General features: G+C 37.1%; 1 protein-coding gene across 7 annotated transcripts in view; it reads left to right on the plus strand.

Annotated features, from left to right (window-relative positions):
• The window catches only part of szt2 (SZT2 subunit of KICSTOR complex), a 337,146-nt gene that overhangs the window by 85,853 nt on the left and 225,555 nt on the right, over positions 1 to 25,738 (plus strand). For 6 of the 7 annotated variants that reach the window (XM_039735449.1, XM_039735443.1, XM_039735448.1 and 3 more), the window contains exons 21-27: positions 4,447 to 4,557; positions 5,191 to 5,391; positions 9,612 to 9,718; positions 11,739 to 11,877; positions 18,818 to 19,099; positions 19,528 to 19,732; positions 20,273 to 20,320. In XM_039735449.1, coding sequence (XP_039591383.1) covers positions 4,447 to 4,557; positions 5,191 to 5,391; positions 9,612 to 9,718; positions 11,739 to 11,877; positions 18,818 to 19,099; positions 19,528 to 19,732; positions 20,273 to 20,320 — 1,093 coding nt within the window. The remainder of the gene's footprint in view (positions 1 to 4,446; positions 4,558 to 5,190; positions 5,392 to 9,611; positions 9,719 to 11,738; positions 11,878 to 18,817; positions 19,100 to 19,527; positions 19,733 to 20,272; positions 20,321 to 25,738) is intronic. The other variant, XM_039735445.1, reaches the window with a different exon arrangement.

Raw genomic sequence — 25,738 nt, forward strand, 5'->3', positions numbered from 1 at the left:
CCAATACACAATTCTTGTGGTGATGTTGCTTCTAGAGGCAGTTTTTGAACTCTGTTGTGAGTGATGCAACAGAGAATAGGTTGTTTTTACATATATGGCTCAACAGTGCTTGGTAGTCTTGCTCTGTGAGTTTTCATGATCTGCCACTTCATGACTAAGCTGTTGCTCATAATTTGCTCATAGATTCTTCCACTTCACAATAGTAGCACTTACAGTTCACTGGCTGCATCTAGCAGAACACAAATTTCTAGTACTAACTTGTAGCAAAATGCATCCTATGACAGTGGCAGATTTAAGATTACTAAGCTCTTCATTGCAGCCCATTCTATTTTCAATGTTTATCGGTGGAATTTATATGCTTGATTACACCTTTAACAGTGGATGTGGCTGATAAACCTGAACTCAATTATTGGGAGGGGTGTCCACATAATTTTGGCCACATAGAGTAGTTAATGTTGAAGGCTGGGATCAAGACCTCTTTTAAGACTTAGTTAGTTGTTTACTGGATAAATTCTGAGACCTTTTTAAAATAACAACATAGCAAATCTCAATTTTGAAATCTGAGTTAAATGCAAGTCATTAGTACTTTTCTGCAGTATATTACTGTGCTTAAATGCAGTGGTGTCATTATTTTAAAATTAAACTTCATTCTTTTTATAGTAAATTACTTAGTGTTCGAGCTCACAATTAAATTTCACAACAGTTATACAAAAGACCGTCTTGCTTTGTAAATATGAGCATTAAATGGTGCAAAAGGTACAAAACAGTGTTTCAGGAAGGCAAAAAGCTTGCTGAACCTTCCACAAGATACCACTAGGTATGTAGCCTTCTTGAAATATTTCAAAGTCTTCAGCTCTCATGACCCTTTCAATGAGGAAATATTCAGTTCAGGGTTCCTTGGTCAGGTCTCTTACTTCTAAATCTGTGGTTTGACTTCGTTCTTGGAGAAGTTATATCCCTCATTCTGTCTTAATTTCCTGTAAATTTGAATAGTGTGCCATTGGCTTATAGATAGATAGATAGATAGATACTTTATTAATCCCAAGGGGAAATTCCCATAATCCAGTAGCAGTATACTGATACAAAGAAACAATATTAAATTAAATAGTAATAAAAATGAAAAAATAAAAAAAATTTTTTAAAAATAAATAAATAAATAAAAATTTAAAAAAAGCAGACAATAACTTTAAGTAATGTTAGCATTTACTCCCCCGGGTGGAATTGAAGAGTCGCATAGTGTGGGGGAGGAACGATCTCCTCAGTCTGTCAGTGGAGCAGGACAGTGACAAAAGTCTGTCACTGAAGCTACTCCTCTGCCTGGAGATGACACTGTTCAGTGGATGCAGTGGATTATTCATGATTGACAGGAGTTTGCTTAATGCCCGCCGCTCTGCCACAGATGTTAAACTGTCCAACTTTACTCCTACAATAGAGCCTGCCTTCTTAACAAGTTTGTCCAGGCGTGAGGCGCCTTTCATCTTTATGCTGCCACCCCAGCACACCACCGCATAGAAGAGGGCACTCGCCACAACCGTCTGGTAGAACATCTGCAGCATCTTACTGCAGATGTTGAAGGATGCCAACCTTCTCAGAAAGTATAGTCTGCTCTGACCTTTCTTACATAGAGCATCAGTATTGGCAGTCCAGTCCAATTTGTCATCCAGCTGCACTCCCAGATATTTATAGGTCTGCACCCTCTGCACACAGTCACCTCTGATGATCACAGGGTCCATGAGGGGCCTGGGCCTCCTAAAATCCACCACCAGCTCCTTGGTCTTGCTGGTGTTAAGGTGTAAGTGGTTTGAGTCGCACCATTTAACAAAGTCTTTGATTAGCTTTCTGTACTCCTCCTCCTGCCCACTCCTGATGCAGCCCACAATAGCAGTGTCATCAGCTTAACTTTTGCATGTGGCAGGACTCGAGTCATATTGGAAGTCTGATGTATATAGATTGAACAGGACCGAGAAAGTACAGTCCCCGCGCGCCCTGTATTGCTGAACACAATGTCAGACCTGCAGTTCCCAAGACGCACATATTGAGGTCTGTCTGTAAGATAGTCCACAATCCATGCCACCAGGTGTGAGTCTACTCCCATCTCAGTCAGCTTGTCTCTAAGGAGCAGAGGTTGGATGGTGTTGAAGGCGCTAGAGAAGTCCAAAAACATAATTCTTACAGCACCACTGCCTCTGTCCAGGTGGGAGAGGGATCGTGTAGCATATAGATGATGGCATCCTCCGCTCCCACCTTCTCCTGGTATGCGAACTGCAGAGGGTCGAGGGCGTGGCGGACCTGTGGCCTCAGGTGGTGAAGCAGCAGCCGCTCCATGGTCTTCATCAGATGTGACGCCAGAGCAACAGACCGGAAGTCATTCAGCTCACTAGGACGTGATACCTTTGGGACTGGGGTGATACAAGATGTTTTCCAAAGCCTGGGACTCTCCCTGTTCCAGGCTCAGGTTGAAGATGCGCTGTAGAGGACTCCCCAGTTCCAACGCACAGGCCTTCAGCAGTCATGGCGATACACCATCTGGACCCGCTGCTTTGCTGGCACAAAGTCTTTTCAGCTCTCTGCTCACATGGGCTGCTGTAATTGTGGGTGGGGATGTCTCACCTATGCTGGTATCAGCAGAAGGATGGTTGGAGGATGCAGTACTCGAGGTGAGAGTGGGTTAGTGATCAAACCTATTAAAGAAGTTGTTCATTTGGTTTGCTCTCTCCACGCCTGTCTCGATGGCGGCACCCCGCTTCGAGCTGCAGCCAGTGATACACTTCCTTCATGCTGCTGTTCTGCAATTTCTGCTCCAGCTTTCTCCTGTACTGCTTTTCGCCCTGAGCTGGACTCGAGTTCCTTCTGCACGCTTGAGCTCATGCTGATCACCACCTTTAAAAGCCCCTTTCTTCTGGTTCAAAAGGCCCTTGATGTCACTTGTAATCCATGGCTTGTTGTTAGCATAGCAGCATACTGTTCTTACTGGAACTACAATGTCCATACAGAAGTTGATGTAATCAGTTGTGCATTCAACAGCCTCTTCAATGTTCTCACTATGTGACCCAAGCAATATATCCCAGTCTGTAGTTCCAAAGCAGTCTCTCAGAGCCTGCTCTGCCTCAGGGAACCACTTCCTGAATGAGCGTGTAGTTGTAGGTAGCGCCCTCACTCTTGGTTTGTATTGAGGCTGAAGCAGAACCAGGTTATGATCTGCTTTCCCAAGCGCAGGCAGCGGGTGGCACTGTATCGCCTTTAACGCTTGCATACAGTAGGTCGATAGTCCTGTTTCCCCGAGTGTTACAATCCACATACTGGGAGAAGGCAGGTAATGTTTTGTCCAGCGTTACATGGTTAAAGTCTCCAGCGATTAGCACAAGTGCCTCAGGGTGCTGCGTTTGTAACTTAGCAACTGCGGAATGGATGATGTCACTCGCCATCTCCGCATTCGCTTGAGGGGGGATGTAAACAATAACAACAATCACGTGTCCAGACTCTCTGGGCAAGTAATAGGGATGCAGACTTACGGCCAACAGTTCGATGTCCCTGCAGCAATTGGAGATTTTAACGTTTACATGTCCTGAGTTGCACCACTTTGTATTGACATAGAGAGTGAGTCCTCCTCCTTTCTTCTTTCCGCAGGTACTTGCATCTCTGTCCGCTCTAACTGTGCTAAACCCGGGTAGCTCCACGTTAGCATCTGGGATGGTAGTTGTTAGCCACGTTTCACTAAAACACAGCAAGCTGCATTCTCTGTAGGTTCTGACATTTTTCACCAGCACAGCCAGTTCGTCGATCTTAATTGGTAGTGAGTTCACATTTCCCAGGATCACACAAGGCACAGACGGTTTATAACGCCATTTTCTCTAAAGTTGTTTTGATTTAATCTTATCTTTTATCTTTGCGCCGATATCCCCCGATATCGTCTTCTTACCTCGTCAGGTAAATAAGGAACCATACCGGCATAAGCATTTCTTCTCAGTGCTTTAAGCTGACTACTTGAATATGCGATTTTTTTCCAAAATATAAAATTACACATTTTATAGATTCAGATGCTTGAAAAGTTCTGCCAAATCTTTGCCAGAATTCAAAATCACAGAATTTTTCAAATATCATTTTTTTGTGAATTAGTACTTAGAATAAGTAGTTAGAACAAATGAAGATATTTCCTAACAATATGGTGTGAAACTTTGGTACTGACATAGTTAGATGCAGATTCAATGATCAGTAAAGTATAAATTGCTCTCTCTGCCTGTTTGAAAGGCCATCTGCATTTTGTGTTTGCAATATTTTAAATATACAGGCTAAATTAAAAAGTAATTAAGATGGAAAACCTTATGTGAATTAGTAGTGTTGAATTTCTAAATGGGGGTCTTTTATAGTGTGTTAAAATGTGTGATATAAGTAAATATTTTTCTTTATGATATTGTGTGTTTTTGAATATGTGTTTATCTTCTTCAGGTGATATGTGGAGCAGTGACTGTATACAGACAGTCCCCTTTCAATTTGACCTAATTAAACTTCTTCCAAAATGTCAGCAGATTGAGGTCTTTTTCCTTACTCTTGGCAGAGGTATAATAAGTTTTCTGCTATATCTTAATTTGTCATATACTGTGTATTTATATAAAATATGATTGATTGTTCACAAATGAGAATTACTGAAACTGTAGTGTAATTAAAGATAAATGTTGTTAGTGGATTTTGTTTTTATAATTGTGCATTTACATTTAATGAAATACACACATGGAATATTATTATAAGTTTTATTCTTATGTACCCATGGGTGTTTACAGTTTAAATAGGCAAAAGATAATTACTGACACAGTTTAAATCTGTTAACTAGATTTTTAGAATCTATATATTTTATATTGTATGGTATAGTAGTACAGTACTTATTATAGTTTTGGTAATCTCTGTTGTAAATGTCATTGTTTCTCTCTTAATTCAACATTTGTGTTTTATAGTAATAAATTATCACAACCCGTTTTGTGCATGTGATAATTGATATGCAATGTGTAGCCACATAGGTGAACTAATTGTCATTTTAAAGACCCAGAAAAAGGAATCATTCCCCAAATGAAAGCAAGATGCATCTTGGGGTAAAGTGAGCCTAAAAGTTTTGTCACTCTTTGTGTACAACTTTTAAAAATAAATATGTACATTTTTGTAGACTACCATTAATCTATAAATTAATTTTGTTTGCAGTAGAAGAATATGACATATCTCAGGATTTATCTGCCTTACCAAATGAACTTCTTCTGAGTCTTTTCCATGGGAGTCTTCAGCAGGACCTAAATGATCGTGAAATCCCATTGGCTGATGCTGATCATATCGCTTTCATGCAGCAGGTTTTGCAGAGAGACAGAGATGGTCATATTGCTCCCTTTATTCTTCCTGCTGTTAATGGTAAAGATGTAAAACCATTTAAATTAATAATGATATGAATGAATGTTTTAATCTTTTTCATGACTTCCTTTTCTCATTCGAGTTAACCTTTGCTAAGGCATTTCCAACTGTTTACTTCTCTTGTAACTCTCTTGACACTTACACTGGTTATAATACTCCAGTATACTATGTGAAGTTTAAACTGCTATAGTTCTGTTTTTATTTTTATTTTATGTGTCTTTCTTGAAAGCTGAGAGAAATAATAGAAAGAATGGAACCAGGAGATGAAATGTAGTCTTAAGCCATTAATGGGTCAAAGCTGAAAGGATGTTATGTACCAAAGCCTGAACAGAATTCGAAGGATGAAATCAAAGTGGGAAAGCTATTAGTTCAAAAACCTGAATTCAAAATGTAATGCACACAAGTTCTTTATTTTTTTCCAAAATCATGGACACTGAATGATCCATTGCACTGAAGTTTATAGTGTTGTGCCAATGAAGATAATAATAAATAAATGTTATTTATTTAGCACCTTTCCCATGCTCAAGGTGCTTCACAGGGCCTCATAAAGAATTAGAAAGTATATGTAACCTTGGATACAGATTTTTCCTGTATAGAACATTAATACAGATAGATACAGGAAATATAAAGGCATTAAATAGAATAAAAGATTATAAATCAGAGTAAAATACTAAATTCAGTACTATTAGAAATATAACACACATACAAATTATACTAAGCATCTGGACAGAGAGGGAGACTGAACGAGGAGGCAGAATGTCAGGTTAAGTTAAAAGCCTTACGGAGCAGATGACTTTTAATTTATTTTTTAAAAGAATGAATGAAGTCAGCTGATCTAATTAATTTAGGGAGGTCATTTCCAAAGTCTGAGTGCTATACAGCTAAAGGCCCTGTCACACATAGAGTGCAGGTTAGCATGGGACTCTGTGGTATTTTAGATAGATAGATAGATCCTTCCTTCCTTCCTTCCAAGGGGAAATTCATATACTCCAGCAGCAGCATATTGATAAAAAACAATAAAAACAAAATTAAAGAGTGATAAAAATGCAGGTAAAACAGACAATAACTTTGTATAATGTTAACGTTTATCCCCCAAGTGGAATTGAAGAGTCGCATAGTGTGGGGGAGGAATGATCTCCTCAGTCTGTCAGTGGAGCAGGACAGTGACAGCAGTCTGTCGCTGAAGCTGCTCCTCTGTCTGGAGATGATACTGTTCAGTGGATGCAGTGGATTCTCCATGACTGACAGGAGCCTGCTTAGTGCCCGTCATTCTGCCATGGATGTCAAACTGTCCAGCTCCATCCCTACAATAGAGCCTGCCTTCCTCACCAGTTTGTCCAGGCGTGAAGCGTCCATCTTCTTTATGCTGCCTCCCCAGCACACCACCTCGTAGAAGAGGCCATTCGCCACAACCGTCTGATAGAGCATCTGCAGCATCTTATTGCAGATGTTGAAGGACGCCAGCCTTCTAAGGAAGTATAGTCGGCTCTGTCCTCTCTTGCACAGAGCATCAGTATTGGCAGTCCAGTCCAATATATCATCCAGCTGCACCCCCAGGTATTTATATGTCTGCACCCTCTGCACACAGTCGCTTCTGATAATCATGGGGTCCAAGAGGGGCCTGGGTCTCCTAAAATCCACCAACAGCTCCTTGGTTTTGCTGATGTTCAGGTGGAAGTGGTTTGTGTCGCACCATTTAACAAAGTCCTTGATTAGGTTCCTATACTCCTCCTCCTGACCACTCCTGATGCAGCCCAGTATAGCAGTGTTGTCAGCGAACTTTTGCACGTGGCAGGACTTTGAGTTGTATTGGAAGTCCGATGTATATAGGCTGAATAGGACCGGAGAAGTACAGTCCCCTGCGATGCTCCTTTGTTGCTGACCACAATGTCAGACCTGCAGTTCCCGATACACACATACTGAGGTCTGTCTGTAAGATAGTCCATGATCCATGCCGCCAGGTATGAATCTATTCCCATTTCTGTCAGCTTGTCCCTAAGGAGCAGAGGTTGGATGGTGTTGAAGGTGCTAGAGAAGTCCAGAAACATAATTCTTACAGCTCCACTGCCTCTGTCCAAGTGGGAGAGGGATTGGTGTAGCATATAGATGATGGCATCCTCTGCTCCCACCTTCTCCTGATATGCGAACTGCAGATGGTCGAGGGCGTGGCGGACATGTGGCCTCAGGTGATGAAGTAGCAGTCGCTCCATGGTCTTCATCACATGTGATGTCAGAGCGACAGATATTCAGCTCATTAGGACATGATACCTTTGGGACTGGGGGTGATGCAAGATGTTTTCCAAAGCCTCGGGACTCTCCCCTATACCAGGCTCAGGTTGAAGATGCGCTGTAGAGGACTCCCCAGCTCCAGTGCACAGGCTTTCAGCAGCTTTTTGTCAGCTCTCATAACAACTTTATAATCATCTGTTGACATTCGTTGAAGTGCAGTCTTAAAAAGGGTGACATATGCGTTGTTCTCATGAAGGAATCGTTCTAAATCCATCACAATGTCCAGTCTCACATTTTGTATTCTGCTGTGTCTATGATGTGCTGTTGTGGAAATATCTCCCTTGAAGTAGATCTGAAGGAACTCAATTGTCCCATCAGTTAATGGAAGTAACGATCCTATTGTATGGTAAACTTGACCTTGCAGTTTGAATGTGGGCATGAGCCCATCTTCTTATATTTATTTAGTTGCACCAAAAGAAGTAATTTGAAAACAGGAATTGTACTTCCTGATGTTGTTCAAGAAATGCTTTGAAATTGTTGTTGATCCTGACATCAAAGAGTGTAGAGGGTCAGGTGGATGAAGTAGAGATGGCAGTTTCACATTCCCATTTGAGCAACACAATCCCGGTGATTCTCCTTTTCATTTTAGAGCTCTACAATGAACACAGATATGATCCATTTGGCCAATAACAGCGACAGGATTTTCATAATATGTAACCTGTCGGTTCTATGCGAAAGCCGTATTTTTTAAATTGTGCTGCATTTGTCCACGTGTTGCATCAGGTTTCCCTTTCTTGAGATGTTTCATCCGCTCTTGCATCAGACATTTTTCCTAACCAAACATACCCCATGACTTCCTCCTGGTCACAAAGGAGCCCCATGCCCAGTTTGGTGGCGATCGGATGTCCAGTACAGATTTGTATGGTGGACAAACAAACATACATCGACTCTGCTTTATATATTAGATTAACTTGTGATGAATGTTATTGTACATTTCTTTATTTCATTAGATTTAACTGTTTTTTGTTTCTCTTCTAAATTAAAATTTGTACTAAGGAAAAAAGTTAGGGACGCATAAGACAAATAAATTGCATTCCCATGTGTTCGTCATAAAGTAGTTGTTTTAATCAAATGTTTAGTTGAATAAAATGAGGAAGATGGAGTGATGCGGATCCACTCTAGGTCACTGTAGCAAGCCATATAGTTAACAATCATATTCTGTTAACTGCAAGAATTACATTCTAAGTAATATATTGTGTGGAAGGCAAACCTATCACTTCTATGATCAGCATTGTTAACCTTTTTATTAAAAGATAAAAGTTATACTGTATATGCTGCAGCTTCTTCCATGACCCTCATATTATCAAGATACCAGTTACTTCTAATATTAAACCTCCTGCTGAACTCTTATGAACATCATCTACAGTATAGCATAATGAGTCTGCTGTGGTGGGCTGGTGCTCTGCCCTGGGTTTGTTTCCTGCCTTGTGCCCTGTGTTGGCTGGGATTGGCTCCGGCAGACCCCCGTGACCCTGTAGTTGGGATATAGCAGGTTGGATAATGGATGGATGGATAATGAATTTGATATCTAGTACTTCCTGAGTGTCAGGAACTCTTCATATGTCTTAAGTGATGTTATGTTAATGGATCTGGTTAATGGCAACAAAGAAAAAAATTTGACTGTATACAACAATTATTCTGCTTCATTCAGTTGACTTGTCATTTAAATACAAAAGCCTGTTCTTGTGCAAAGTGAGGGTTGCTTTCAAACTATATATAAAATGTTTTTTCTATTCCATTTCAATGAAAATAAATAAATAAATCACCTTTTCATTTTATAATATATATTTACCATGGGATTATTTTACTTTGTTTTTGTTGGATGAACTGTGCAGATATTTGTACATCTGAGTTATGATTTGTGTATAAATGTGTTTTATTAATAGTATATACCTAGAATTCACAATTATTTGTGTATTTTGTAATGGCAGAGGAATGCCTGAATTCAGTGAAGTCCCTAGAAAGGCAAGATACAGTGATGTCCTTCCGCACTGTTGGGAGCAACAAAGAGGTAACTGGTTCAACTAGCACCCTTCAGGTATGTATATTTTGCTTCACTTCATTTTATTATTGATTTACTCACTCACTAAAAGTGTGACAATGTGTTAACAGTGTGTGTGAGACAGTTAAACTGTGTGAAGATTTTAAAGCAGTATCACAGAATTTTAAACATGCTTAATGTATTTTTGTCCGTATCTGCCCAGGGCCAAAAGTGTCAGATTCTATTATTATTATTATTATTGTATTTTGTTCTTCAAGTCAGATTATAAGGATGTCTTTTCAACTTAGTAACTGAACTTTATCAACCGATTTACTGTTTATTTGACATTAAAAGTTAATAAATGAAAATATCTGTAAGGTAATTAATGGAACCTTATTCAGGGAAATATATTTCTTTATCACTGTTTAGTGCCTCTCATTGGCTCTAGTCTGACTAATGTGATAGCTGAAAATTTTTAAAGGGAAATGAGTATAGCTGGTTATGATAATACACTCACAGTTTTTATTCCAAATGTGATCCTTCTTGGGAAATTATATCTTTGAACATTGTTGTTGTAAGCAGTGGGATCAAGAAAGTGGCTTTTAACTGGTAATTACAGTGGATTCAGAAAGTATTGAGACCCCTTCACTTTATGCACACTTTATTGTGTTGTAGATTTAATTTTTAAATAGATACATTTGATATTTTTGCCCATCAATCTACACTCAATAACCCATAGTGGCAACATGAGAAGAACATGTTTTCTAAAAGGTTTTCAAATATTTTACATATCCTTGAGATGTGTTTAGAAATTTAGTGGACTCCTCCTGTAACAAGCTGAATTTATTGAACAGGGCACACACCTCTGTATATATGGTCCCCCAATTTTGAGTGCATGTCAGGAAAAAAAACAGTGAAGTCCAAACAATTCTCTGTAGACCTCCCCGATCAAATTGCCATAAGGTATAGGTCAAGGCAAAGGTATATAACCAATTCTAAAGCTTTGAGTGTTTTGTTTTTAGATGAGTATTTCTACTGATAATGATAATACAGACAATGTAACTGAAAATTGTGTATGTAGTATGCATACAGTACTATATATGTTTTACATTAAAACATTATAACAAACTTTATAATGTTCAAGTCTCACTATGGTTTGGATCCTATCATATTTTCAGATATTTTTTTTCAATATATATTTTTGGAGTCTGTCTGTGTAGTTTTTGGAGCAGCTACTTTTAATCCTCTGCAAGTATATGACTTTTATAAAGGACTAGTGCATGTGCTAAAATTTGATATTTTTAAACAATTTTGTATTTTGCTTCATGAAATGAAAATTTCACCCTTTTTCCTGAAGAGCTATACTTACTGGGAAAATTAATATAATTACATCAGTCCTTCACTTAAAACTGAGTTATTTAATTGAACTAAACTGCTTTTTAATTAGGTCAGCAATTTGAGTAAGTGCAGCAGTACTAATATCGGTCAAGGCATTTTTTGTTTATGGGGACCTGGAAACTGATTGCTACTTCTTATACCTTGTCACAAACTCCACAAAGAGCCATAGCAAGGTTTGGGGCAGCCACCTGTATATTGTTTTCCTGGCTGCAAATTGCAATAAATGATAGCACTAATGGGCACAAACTGAAGTCCAAAACAGAATTGAGGAACTAGGGCAGTGGTGGAGGATTTTAAAGGTCAGGGTAGGAAGTGATGTCAAAGGAGCCAGGATCGGAAAGGCCTTCAGCCATAGGCTCGAGCCCGGACATAACATCAAGGGGGCTGGAGCCAGCAAGGCCTTCCTCTATAGGTCCGGACTCGGAAGCGACATCAACAGGGCCAGGTGGAACTTTCCATGAATTGTCTGCAGGAAAGCGAGAAAAATAGTTAGTGCACTCTGCCACGTTCCAGTCAGATTCGGAAATGCCCTCGCCCAAGACGTTTAGCTGCCTCCCATGCACACGTGTGTGACAACCTATAGTTGTAATGTTGTTGTTTTTATTACTATTGTCTTATACATTTTCAGAAATATATTGTGCTTATATGATGATTTAGTGAATTAATTCCTTAATTTCAGAGCTTTGGAAATGCTGAGATGGCAGATGAGGACTTTGCCCAACCTCATGGAGAAATGTATTTCCCTCGGTGGAAATGTTATGCCAAATATGTCAATGCACAGCAGATTTTTCTAACATTCCTTCCAGCTTCATTTGCAGGTAAATTACAGACTTTGTCATTAAATGTGTTTTATGTTATGTAGTTTGCAAACTTACTTATTAATTAGTCATTCATTTTTAGACATGTACATTCTGCCCTTTTCAGAAAACATTAAGTGAAAGTTTAGATAAATGGGTCTTCCACTATCATTTGCCTGAAGTGTTTAAACATTTCTTGACATATTTATAGTTAGATAGTTGTGAGATTTATGGAATAAAGAAAAAATACTCTTAAAAAAAATTAAAACTTAAATTTTGTTAAGAATTTTAGGTTACTGACTAAGCATTTTGACTGCAATTTTTCATTTAATTGTTCTACTAAGGTTTTCCCAATCAGTCTATCCCAGTTGGTCTTAAAGATACAATTTGTATTGATTGTGTTTGAATCTCTACCGCCCCAAAAAGAAAAAACTATTATTAGTTACTAGCAAAATGCCCGCGCTTCGCAGCGGAGAAGTAGTGTGTTAAAGAAGTTATGAAAAAGAAAAGGAAACATTTTAAAAATAACGTAACATGATTGTCAATGTAATTTTTTTGTCACTGTTATGAGTGTTGCTGTCATATACAGTGGTGTGAAAAACTATTTGCCCCCTTCCTGTTTTCTTATTCTTTTGCATGTTTGTCACACAAAATGTTTCTGATCATCAAACACATTTAACCATTAGTCAAATATAACACAAGTAAACACAAAATGCAGTTTTTAAATGATGGTTTTTATTATTTAGGGAGAAAAAAAAATCCAAACCTACATGTCCCTGTGTGAAAAAGTAATTGCCCCCTGAACCTAATAACTGGTTGGGCCACCCTTAGCAGCAATAACTGCAATCAAGCGTTTGCGATAACTTGCAATGAGTCTTTTACAGTGCTCTGGAGGAATTTTGGCCCACTCATCTTTGCAGAATTGTTGTAATTCAGCTTTATTTGAGGGGTTTCTAGCATGAACCGCCTTTTAAGGTCATGTCATAGCATCTCAATTGGATTCAGGTCAGGACTTTGACTAGGCCACTCCAAAGTCTTCATTTTGCTTTTCTTCAGCCATTCAGAGGTGGATTTGCTGGTGTGTTTTGTGTCATTGTCCTGTTGCAGCACCCAAGATCGCTTCAGCTTGAGTTGACGAACAGATGGCTGGACATTCTCCTTCAGGATTTTTTGGTAGACAGTAGAATTCATGGTTCCATCTATCACAGCAAGCCTTCTAGGTCCTGAAGCAGCAAAACAACCCCAGACCATCACACTACCACCACCATATTTTACTGTTGGTATGATGTTCTTTTTCTGAAATGCTGTGTTCCTTTTACGCCAGATGTAACGGGACATTTGCCTTCCAAAAAGTTCAACTTTTGTCTCATCAGTCCACAAGGTATTTTCCCAAAAGTCTTGGCAATCATTGAGATGTTTCTTAGCAAAATTGAGACGAGCCCTAATGTTCTTTTTGCTTAACAGTGGTTTGCGTCTTGGAAATCTGCCACGCAGGCCGTTTTTGCCCAGGTTTTTTTTTATGGTGGAGTCGTGAACACTGACCTTAATTGAGGCAAGTGAGGCCTGCAGTTCTTTAGACGTTGTCCTGGGGTCTTTTGTGACCTCTCGGATGAGTCGTCGCTGTGCTCTTGGGGTAATTTTGGTCGGCCGGCCACTCCTGGGAAGGTTCACCACTGTTCCATGTTTTTGCCATTTGTGGATAATGGCTCTCACTGTGGTTTGCTGGAGTCCCAAAGCTTTAGAAATGGCTTTATAACCTTTACCAGACTGATAGATCTCAATTACTTCTGTTCTCATTTGTTCCTGAATTTCTTTGGATCTTGGCATGATGTCTAGCTTTTGAGGTGCTTTTGGTCTACTTCTCTGTGTCAGGCAGCTCCTATTTAAGTGATTTGTTGATTGAAACAGGTGTGGCAGTAATCAGGCCTGGGGTGGCTATGAAATTGAACTCAGGTGTGATACACCACAGTTAGGTTATTTTTTAACAAGGGGCAATTACTTTTTCACACAGGGCCATGTAGGTTTGGATTTTTTTTTCTCCCTAAATAACAAAAGCCATCATTTAAAAACTGCATTTTGTGTTTACTTGTGTTATATTTGACTAATGGTTAAATGTGTTTGATGATCAGAAACATTTTGTGTGACAAACATGCAAAAGAATAAGAAATCAGGAAGGGGGCAAATAGTTTTTCACACCACTGTATATATATATATATATATATATATATATATATATACACTGTATATATATACACACACACACACACACACATATATACATATACATATATACATATAAACATATCTACATATACACATCTACACATACACATATCTATATATATATACATATACACATCTACATATATATACATATATGCACACACACAAAAATATATATATATACACACAGACGTTGTACCACGTTGTCAGTTCAGCAGTCCGGTTGTAATATGACCAAGCTGTGCACTGAGATTACTTTTGAGAATGCAACGTCTAGTTTTGTCTTGGAGGAAAGCAATGTTGCCTCAAATCAATGGCAACCTTTTGTGGGGTGTGTCCCTGAGACTTATTAATTGTCATCGCAAAGCAGAGCCTTACTGGAAATTTGAGGCATTTGAATTGAAATGGGAGAACAGAGGATATAACGGTGATGCGAGGAATACATTCATGGTGTGGCGCTCTGCTGTTTTTTTGTGTAGCTGCCTTCACACAGCTTCCCCGCTGCTTTATAAACGAACGCCATATAAGGCCGTCATTTCTCCTTGCTTCGCGGTTCTGTACTGTTTTATTGTTCGTTTATTTCGATTCTTATAGCAATTGTATATCTATTCGAGACTTACTGTACTGTTCAGGTACCCATTTCCTTTATTTAATCCGCGGTTTGTACGCTATTTTTTGTTCGTTTATCACGATTAGATATATTTATTGATTCCCTTTTTAGCTGACTGCCTGCTCATATATAAGCCCGCTGGCTTTTTGTGAAGCAGCCTTTACACAGCTTCTCCGCTGTTTTATAAACGAACAACATATAAAGCCATCCTCTTTCCTTGCTTTGCCAAGAAAGCTGCCTTTTTATTTAATCCACGGGTTCTCCGCTGTTTTATTGTTCGTTTATTACGATTATTATAGTTCTCTTTATATATCACATTGTCAGTTCAGCACTCTGGTTGTAATATGAGGAAGCTGTGCAAGCTCACTCTTGAGAATGCAGTGTATAGTTGTCCAGGAGAAAAGCAATCTTGCCTGAAATCAATGGCAACCTTTTGTTGGGTCTGTCCCTGAGACTTCTTACTTCTCATCGCGAAGCAGAGCCTTACTGGAAATTGGAGGCATCTTAATTGAAATGGGAGATCAGAGGGTGTAACGGGGATGTGAGGAATACATTGAGTGTGGAGAAACTCTAGAGACAGTGTGTGTATTAACTTGCGGATTTTTCTGTGAGTATTTGGTGGCAGCGTGACAAAGATGCTTCCGCAAGACCGCGTTAGCTGCGGAGCTCAGCTCAGAGTGAAATGAGGTGAATGGGAGGGGAGAGGATGATGTCACTCCCCCACCGCCTCAACTGTCAATCCCCCCACACAAAAAGTCTCTCGGAATTTGCATAAGCACAGCCCTTCACCAGCAATTTTAACTTAGTTACAAAATGATCAAAACTCTCGTTTATACCCTGCGTCCTCTCATTAGACTTGTATCCCGCATTAGTCGTGGGCATGACAAACGCCAGCGGCAGCCTGTCTATGAACTTCATTTAAACTTTAGGTTTACACCGTGCTTTGTTTCCGCAGTAGGTGCACTTATGAATATGCTTGTTATGTGTCACTCGCTCGCTTCTTATTAGTTCCCTTCCTTCTCAATTGTATAATGCATGTTTTCTTCAGAGCTTTTTGGAGCTCTTCCTTGTTTTCTATGTACTGCGCTCACAGTCAGTTCACGTGATTACGCGGGAGGCGTGATGATGTCACACGAAACTCCGCCCCTCACAGCCATCGAGCTGAACTCCATTACAGTATAAAGAGAAAAATAGGTTCCAGTTATGACCATTACGCGTAGAATTTCGAAATGAAACCTGCCCAACTTTTGTAAGTAAGCTGTAAGGAATGAGCCTGCCAAATTTCAGCCTTCCACCCACATGGGAAGTTGGAGAATTAGTGATGAGTGAGTCAGTGAGTGGAGTGAGTGCTTTGCCTTTTATTAGTATAGATTCAGTCTTTCAATGGAAAATTGGCTATTGCATAGAGGTTAGGTTGATTAGTGACTGAAAACTGGCTACTGGTAGGGTACTGTGAGTACGCTGTTGAGTGTGTCCTGCCTTGTACCAGTGGTGTTAATAGGGAAAAGTAGATCAAAAATAAATGATCAAATTATTAGTACCAATCTGAATATTGTCCATGTTTATTTCTAAAGAATTAACTTTGCAGTATCTGATCTTTATACACAGTATTTAAAGAATCAGCAAGTTTAAATAAGCATTCATATAATTAAACAAAGATTGCTTTTCCCCTGCTATGTGTGGATGAAAATACATGATTTCTTGTAAATCATTGAATATATAATGATTTTTAATTTTTATATTTTTAATTATAGTGATACAGAAGAGTAGTAGATAGCACTGCTGCATCACAGCTCCTGGGACTCAGATTTAATCATGCTGGTCACTCTCAATGTGGCACTTATGTGCTTTCACTCCATGTGAAATTTTATCTGATTCAAGTGTTTTTTCACTTTCATCCGAAAGATGTGCATACCTGGTTAACAAGTTGGCCTTAGATGTGCATGCAGAGTACTCTCTACAGTGTTTCTGAGGCAGAATTGGGCTGTAAATTATTATAATAATATACTTTTTTTAAATAAGTAATAATGCATTTCTCTCAAAAGCATATAGCAGATGTTATGGTTAGTGAAGTAACTGTTTTTCCTTAATGCAAAAACAAATTATATTGAACTGCTTATTTAAGATATGTTTAATTTGCTTCCAAAGGAGTCCTCACCAGTGCTTGTTTTAATCCTGCAGTTCTTAATAATGCAGGAAGAATTAAAAATACATGTATATGCAAAAACAAATGTATATATTTGAATTCTGTTTTTTTTTATTATGTTTTAAATATACTGAAAAAAAAGGGTTTTGAATCAATATTTAACAGTCCCTGCATTTCATCATTTTGACTTTCACAGATTATTCCTGTTGCGTTTTAAAAAGTGTTGGACAATTTTATTTTATTCTTGTTTTTCTAATTAAACATGGCTTCATAAATTTAAGCATTTAACATATTCCGAAAATAATTACCTCAACAACTATAATTATGATATTTTGCAAAATCATTGGTAAGCCACCAGATACACTTTATGCCAGTCATGCATTTCACATCTTGGCCTTCAGTGGTGTCCTACCTGAATTAATCCACCTCTCAATACCATCATCATGATGCCACCACTCTACAAACCGTCAATATTATACAGAAGCACAGTATAACAGGGTGTTGGATCACAGACTGCTAATACTAACGCAAGAAACCCAATTAACACATTTCAAGTCTCCTTTCACTGCAGATGCAGATGCACCATATACATCATCTCTAGCAGAAGCATCAATGTCAACCTAATAACACAAATATAAAAAATCTAAATAAAATGCAATATACTCACGAAAAACGCTGATTATTTGTCATCAAATTCATCCTCCTTTCTTTCCTCAAGAACAGTTCATCAGTTACTCTGTTGTACCAGTTTTCTGTGTGTTTCTGTTCCAACAATAAGTCCTTTTCGATTGCCATGGAGGCAAAAAAAGTAGCTATTAAATCTACATGTTTTAGCTTGAGCAGGTTGCTACAGATCGCTCGCTAACCATCCAATCACATGACGTAAAAATGCTGACATTATCATATGCCTGTTAGATTGTCCTGGTGTCCCCAACTCGAAATCTGACTAATTAAAGTAACCGTTTCATTGCCATCTATTTTAAGCTACAGGCGCCCGCACCGTTGAATCTGAAGGCTCAAGACAGATTTCTTTTACCCTAGCAGCACATAATGGCTGAAATATGATTGGATAAAAGCTCTAACATAAATATACACTACTGGAAGCAGCGTAAAGAAAAGAAAAGCTATGAAATGAAGAGAATAGACTATTGTGAATTATTTAATACATATTCATGGAAAAATATATTAATAAAAAATAATAAAAACATAAGTTATTGATTATGACTTGTGTTTAGGCCAACAGCGAAGGTCTTGCTGTCCTTGATGGCCCACCACTGCTTAATACATATACTGTACCTTGATCTACTGTACAAGTACAGTATTTATAGCAGCTTGTAGGACATGGCCGTATAGGAGTGCAATGAATGGAAACATTTCAGAAGGATATCTGAACCTGTTGTTTAGTGTAATATATCTTCCATGACATGTGTCGAGTCATAAATGAATAAATAAACAAGTAAAATATTTATAAAAATCCTGACAGTAATTATTTAAGGTAAGTATATTTTGGAATTACAGAAAACATTAATACTTTTATATATCATATCCCCTAGACATTTTAATAGCAGTAGCAAGAATTTAGTTATACATTTATGAAGACCTGTGATAGGTATTTAAATTTTGTTTAGTATTAAACATACAAAATTTTATTCACTTACTCCCTGTCATGTCCATTTTGACATGACATGTTGGTGAGTCGTCTACATATTTCAAAAGGGAAACTTAATGTGAATTTTTCACTGCTAAAGGAAATAGAAACTTTCTATTTATCAATTTATTTAATCTGTGTGGCAGCAACAAATTTGCTCCTAAAACACTGCATGGAATATATCTGCTCCTTTCTCTGTTTTGAACATTCAGTAGATTGTTCATCATGATTGGTCAAACTTTTTATTTGAAATGCCCTATGAACCTTACTTGGACAAAAGCATATTATTAGTAGGTCATCCTTAATTAACAATGTGTAACTTTTCTTCCCCAAGATATATTAAGTCTTGCATCAACAGGACCAGACAGAAAAAAACAACACGAAATGGATGAATTATTGGAAGAAAACTGCAACAGGCAAAATCAGAATCGAAATAACTTTCATGAGCAGCTAAATGAAACTTTACTAACTGAGGAGCAGAAAATTATTGGTGTAGCAAATGGAACAGAAAAAGCAAATGGTATAGAGGAATCTGCTTCATTTGTTTCCCTGCCATCACTCAATAATGATAAAGATAATGGTCGAATGAAAAATGAAAATGGCACCACTGTAAAAGGTATTGATAGTGATGTAAATTAAGCAAAATGTTTGTTTTCCAGTTATAAATGCATCTGTCATGTGTAATTGAAGCTGTCTCCTGTTAATAAGTATTTTTATTTTTGCACCATATTTATGGGACTTGAAAAAAATATATATTTTAAGTTTGTTGTGGTGGTCGTATACATTTTTAAACTTATTATATCTTAAAATATCAAACTTTTATACACAGTACTTTTTCTTTTGTTCTAAATATGTTGACAAGATGATTAGTAGGCCTCAGATAATTCTAAACATAGACCACAAAATTTTCTGGGTTGGTTAAAGTTTCCTTCTCAAACTATTCTAATGCCTAAGAGAAACATTTTCATATATATTTAAGTAACATTATGATAAGATTATACTGGTATTTTTTAATAGACAATTCTTTTTGTTTTTTTTCTCCAGTGGGAAATAGTAAAGAGAGCATCCAGTTTGCAGAGCCACAAAAAAGGGATATACATATTACCTTTAGCCGCCAAGGATCTCAGTTAGAAGGAAATGACCAAAACAAACCACGTTGTCCTGTGTATATTTATAACTGTTCCCTTGATTTGCTGCGGGAGCAGCTAGTTAATCCCCGGGTGGAAAAGCACCGAGACATCTATTTTAGGTATGCGTATTCTCTAATTTAAATGTTACTAAGACATAAAAATATTCTGTATTTTAAAGTGTTTTGAGTAACATAGTGATAATTAAGGAAGAATTAGCAACTCCACAATTATATCAAGTTTAATTCTCTGACAAAATTGGGCAAAAAAGTGAGGTATAAAAATAAAAAAAATAAAAAAAACTTTTGATTGAATTGATCAATCAGGTCATCATACATCTTTTCCCAATGTACTAAGACAGTTTTAGACTTCTTAGCATTATAAAAAGAACATGTTTGGAACAAAAATATTAAGTAACTGACTATAATGTTGACTTAATACATACTGTATTTTTAGCTTATGCAATAATATCGTCTACTGCTCCAGAGGGCAGGATTATTTTGTGTTTGCCATATCATTCACATCAACTATTTTTTAATTGATTTTATATAAAATATCTACTTGGGTTTCCTTTTCTACTTAAAATTTTAATTTATAATTAATATAAGCATCTTTTGTGTGTTTTTTTTAATATTTAACATTTTTGTTTTAAATGAGAATAGACCTCAAGATGCTGATTCCTGGGAGTTGTATCAGCAGATGAAATACAGGTAGAATGATTAATAGCTTCTAGCTCACATGCTTTTTCTAAGCTTCTGAAGGTGTTTGAAGGCATGTACTTTTTTTCCTGGGTGATGGTTCTTTAAACATTAGCTCAGAGAAAAATACAGTATATCACAAAGCTATTCAAGTGCATTAGATGAAAGGAAGAATTGTTAAATTAAGAGGTTTTGTTAGATTTTAGTTTAAAACAATTGCTGCTTTCTATAGGTTTTCATTAGAAACTTAGTGCTACACTTTTACATTTTGTTTTTACATATGTATACTTGTTTAGCTACAACATTGGACACCAGGCACATACTTTCTGTACTTTCAATAGTTAATAGTGCCTGTGTTTTTAAATAAATTATAATATCAGTGGTTGATAGTTATTTTCCTTCTCTTTGTTTTTAACAGATATTTATATAGAGATCATATTACAAAAAGCTCACTTGCAAAACTATTTATTCTTAATTGGCTTTTAACTAACCTATTGTCTTGATATTGTAAACTTTGTAGACAATGTTTTTAATGTCTCTGAATAGTTTTTCTTATTTTAGGTGATGAGGTTATGTTAAGTGTTTTTGTTATGCTAAAAAATCTACAGGGAGTTTTTCACTGCTAATATTTTTCCTTTACTTTGAGAAAAAAAGCAGCAATTCCTTTTACTATGGGAGTGTACTATGAATTTTATGAACAAATGTTAGCTAATTTTTAGTAATACAATATAAAAATGGGTTACAATTTTTTAAATATGCTTTTGTATTTTTTAATCTATTACTTTAGAAATCAGAAATTTTCAGCAATTGTCAAATTTAAAATGTATCTGTTTGGATTTTGTTGAGAAGTACCCAGACCCCAAAACACCACAGGGACCCCATGTTACTCTTCTTCTTTTCTCAAAAGGGGAAGGAAACAAATAAAAAACTGTCCATTAGTGTAGTAAAGACAATCACCTTAATCCACAAAAAGACATCTCACTTGGGAGTCTAAGGCCGGAGTTATACTTCACGCGATGCGACGCATGCTGCAGCCGACGCTCCTGCTACGCAAGCGTTGTAGTGTTTATACTTGCGCGCGTAATTTACGTAAATCTGGAGGAATCCACCAGGTGGCAGTGCGAGATATTATCGCGGTGAGAACATGTTCGGCTTCTCTGTGTTGTGAATTGCCTAAAACACCTATTAAATTCCGATAACACCTTACCGCAATATCTCTGAAAAGGATGTTTATTGATTAAATCCATAAATCCAGGGATGTATGTGTCCATTCCAGGAAGCATTGGGCACGAGTGAGAAACAGTCCCTTGACGAGGCCTCAACTCATCACAAGGTGAATACAAGCACTCGCATACTCTAGCGTCATTTTAGCGGCACCAAATCCCCAAATCTGCATATCTTTTGAAGGAAACCGGAGCACGGTGTAGAATACAAGCAGGAAATACCAGCAACATAACTCCCTGCGAGACAGGGAGTGCTATCGCTCCGCCACCGTGACACCCCTATGTGTGTAATTATTCCCCCATGTGTGTATTTATTAACAGTATTCATTATTTAAACGAAATTATATGTAAAATGTAACATACACAGTTTAATGCATTTCATCATGAAAGTGATATCAAGTATAAATCTAAAGATTCTAAATGTGCAGAGAGTTGGAATATCATACATTTAATTTGTTCTGTTTGGCAATCTATTGCTGCTTTCCGCTGCTGAAGCAAAATGCCGACATACAGATGCATTCGTGGTGCTTTTATATTCAAGAGTCACATATTCCCGATCGTAATGACACGATACATTTTAAAGGTCTCACATACCATCTTTTGTGTCATCTATTTTTTATTGTTTTACTTTACCTGCTGTCAGGTCCAAGAAGCTCGTAGCGATTAAAAACTGGGATGACGTTTACGACCGTCTGCTTTAATGATAAAGTAAACTACGAGGTTAAAGTGGACATTTCGAGATTAAATCCGAAATTTCCACTTTAATCACAAAATACACGTTTTCACCGAGTCCTTTATTTTTTTCTCAGTGGCTCAAATATAACGCTATACATTATGTTGCTGTTGTTAAGTTGCAAAAATTTAAAAATAAAAAAGACATATATAAATGACACGATACATTTTAAAAGTCTCAAAGTCTTTTGTGCCGTCTGTTTTTTTTTTTGTTTTTTTGTTTTTTTTGCAACTTCACATCAGCTACATAATGTATAGCGCTGTATTTGAGCCATTCATCAAACAGCAAAGTGCACACATCGATCCCCGAAGGATCTCCATAGAGGCTTGCTGTCACATGTAGATAGTAAACAGAGACTCTGACGCACGCTCCCACTTTTAGCACACTGCCCCCGACTTTTGCTGGTACTGCAACTCGCGCACGCGTCGCGTTAATTTCTGAGGACCTGCTCAGAGGACGCATGAAATGAATGCTGGGAACGCGTGGCAGCCATGATGCGGGTGCGTACGCGTTCTGAGCGTGAAGTATAAATGAGCCCTTACTCCTTTTTCCCTAGGGAATCGTCATTTATTTATTTATTTTTTTTTTGTGTGAAGCAGTTTCAGGTCTACCATGATTCAACAGAACAACGGTGACCAAATCTCAAATACTCCCAGGAGAAGCTTCAGCCATTCTGGCCAACTGGGCTGTTCCTTCTTAATTGAAGATCCTGTCTCTCTGGGTTTACTAAATATACATTATTTTAACTTGCGTTATGTCAATCCTTTATATATTACCCAATCTGGTAATATATTAGTCATCATCCTAAACTTTATTTTTGCATCCTGTCCATGACATCTCAGCTACAGATGTTTTGCAGCAATTAAAGTAAATTAAACCTTGTAAACAGAAGAAAATAATTTACACAGGTGTCCCAGCTTCTTTTGATTACTTAAAAACCCTCTGTCTGTCCTAAAGCAGAGTTGCAACAGACTATGTTACTACACCCTGTGTAGTACTACTTGGACAATATTCCAGTGGTAATTGCATGAAAACAATTGCAACAGGCAATTAACAAATGAAATGAGACAAAGCATTAATACCCTTAGAAGTGTAGGCCTTTCATTTAGAGAAATTGCAAAAAACAAAAAATCAATGTGTCAGTCAGTACAATCCACGGGCAACTGGGAGAAACTCTGATAGGAAGAGATCTGGCAGACCCAAAGTCATAACCCAATCAAAAGAAAAGTTTCTGAGGGTCCGCTTACATGAGAGGCACCTCACAGCACAACAGCTTCAAGCACAGCTTAATAGTGGTAAAAAAAAACCCTGTGCTGCAGGTTTGACAGGGAAAGTGGCAGTAAAAAAACTATTCCTTAAAGGACAAAATAAAGTCTTGAAATACCGTCTGTGGAATACTTCAGACTGGACAAAGTCTCCTCTTCACACTCTTTTTGATTGGATTGTGACTCAGGCAGTTTATTGTTTACCTTTTCAACATTTTAGGTCATTCATTGCATTCCAACTAATTAATATCATGGATCAGGAAGAGCGTTGAAATTGCAGCCATGAAAATGGACTCCATTGATGTCCTGTATATATCACGGATCAGGAAATGTGTTGAAAATATATTCAGACTACACTCACCAGGGTGTTACCAACCAGTAATGGAAAGAATTACTAGACATACAAATGGTTTCTTTCCTACTTTAGTCATTATGGTTAAACACAGTCTCTATTTATAAACATTTTGGTTCAGTCTAAATTAGATTTATTTTATGTTTATTTCAATAAGATGTACTGGTCAGTTGTGCAATTCTAATTTGTCATATTGTTTTATATATTTTTGTCTTGTGTGATACATTTTTCAGTACCACTGTATATAATATTGTGATGGAGTTTTGTATTGTATATTGTGTTGTTGATTGTATTTACTTTGTTATGTTTATGGATGTAACACAGAGAGAAGTTCCTAGCAACTGTGTTGCCTGGCAATAAAGTTCCAGATAAGACAGGACCATTTTGTTTCCCCAATTTGGTGGTACTTGAGGGAGGTCTTCAAGTACCACCTGACAGCTGCTTGTACCAAAGGTTGAGCATGACCTTTCTAGAGTATTGTGTTTTGCCTTATCTGATCTGTTTTTTCTCTTTGAGTTGAATAAAAATGAAACAAGTAATTTTATACTTGTATTATATTACAATACAAAATGTAGGTTATAATAAATCATTTCTGTGGGACATTAAACATTGCTGAATTTGAAATAATGTGGCGTGTTGTGTTGTACAGTATGTCAGTACAGATACCTCATTGTAGTTTTGCTGCATTTTGTCAAATACATCATTCTAGAGATTTGGCAGTAGGGTTATTTGGTGATAAACTGATACACTGTAGTATTATAATGTTATTCATTGTGATATTTCAGTTGTACATTTTATTCAGATTATTTATTCCAGAAACAATGCATTTTATTGCTACTTGCATAACAAGATACATCAACCTTCCTATAGAAGGTGCTCAGCCATCCTTAAGCACTTTTGTAGCATTTACAATGCAGAATGCCCTGAATGTTTAAACTGTGCACTTGGTTCATTTCAGTTTTCACAAGCTTAGGGGTAAAAAAAAAAAAGACTGACATGAAAAAAATATTTAAAAGCATTATCATATTAACATCAAGTAATCAGGAAGCCTTGGAAATTGATGTAATTGAAGAAGAAGCCTTAGCTGAATTATCTTGTCATTTTGGCTGCTTTACTCACATGTCCTGCAGTCAGTTTGTCCCCCCTCCTTCTTATATTGATAAGTCAACAGTATTAGAAGATATAACCCATGAGAAAAAGGGAAAAACGTATTTGTTGTTTTTAAATAAATATAAAAGTAAATGAAAAGAAGAGAATATGAAACATTTCCCCAATAATTAATTAATATGGATTTTTTTTAAGTATTTTAGAAATTGCAATAACACATTTTGCTGGTGTATGACAGTTTAATAGATTTATTGTGAAAACAGCATATAATTCTCTCATTTATGTATATTCAGATTATGTATTTATTTTGAATTATTGGTTTATAATGCAGCTGCAGACCTAAAGGTGCATATCACAAGGAATCACCAAGAGTCTTGATTACATAATTTTCCACTGTTGGGATTTTTTTCTGAAACTAATATTCCAGGTTATTCTAAAGATTTTACACAAATCCCAAAAATCCATTTCCGCAATTTTTGAAACATTTACAGAAACTGATATAAATTAATTCAAGTCATTTTTTTCCTGATTAGGAATTAAAATCTGTTACAACTATATAGCGGTACGAATTATTAGAATATATGAAAAACATAATATTCTCAAACCTGGTCAATCTGTTTTAGGGTTATGGGATGCCAAAACCTATTTTTCTAACACTGAATACATGGCAGCAAACAATCCTAGACTGGTTGCCAGTCCATAATTCAGTCTTACACCCACAATTGTATAGGACAAATTCAGAGTTGCCAG

This window comes from Polypterus senegalus, chromosome 14 (genome assembly GCF_016835505.1).
Source record: "Polypterus senegalus isolate Bchr_013 chromosome 14, ASM1683550v1, whole genome shotgun sequence".
In the NCBI taxonomy this organism is placed as follows: Eukaryota; Metazoa; Chordata; class Cladistia; order Polypteriformes; family Polypteridae; genus Polypterus; species Polypterus senegalus.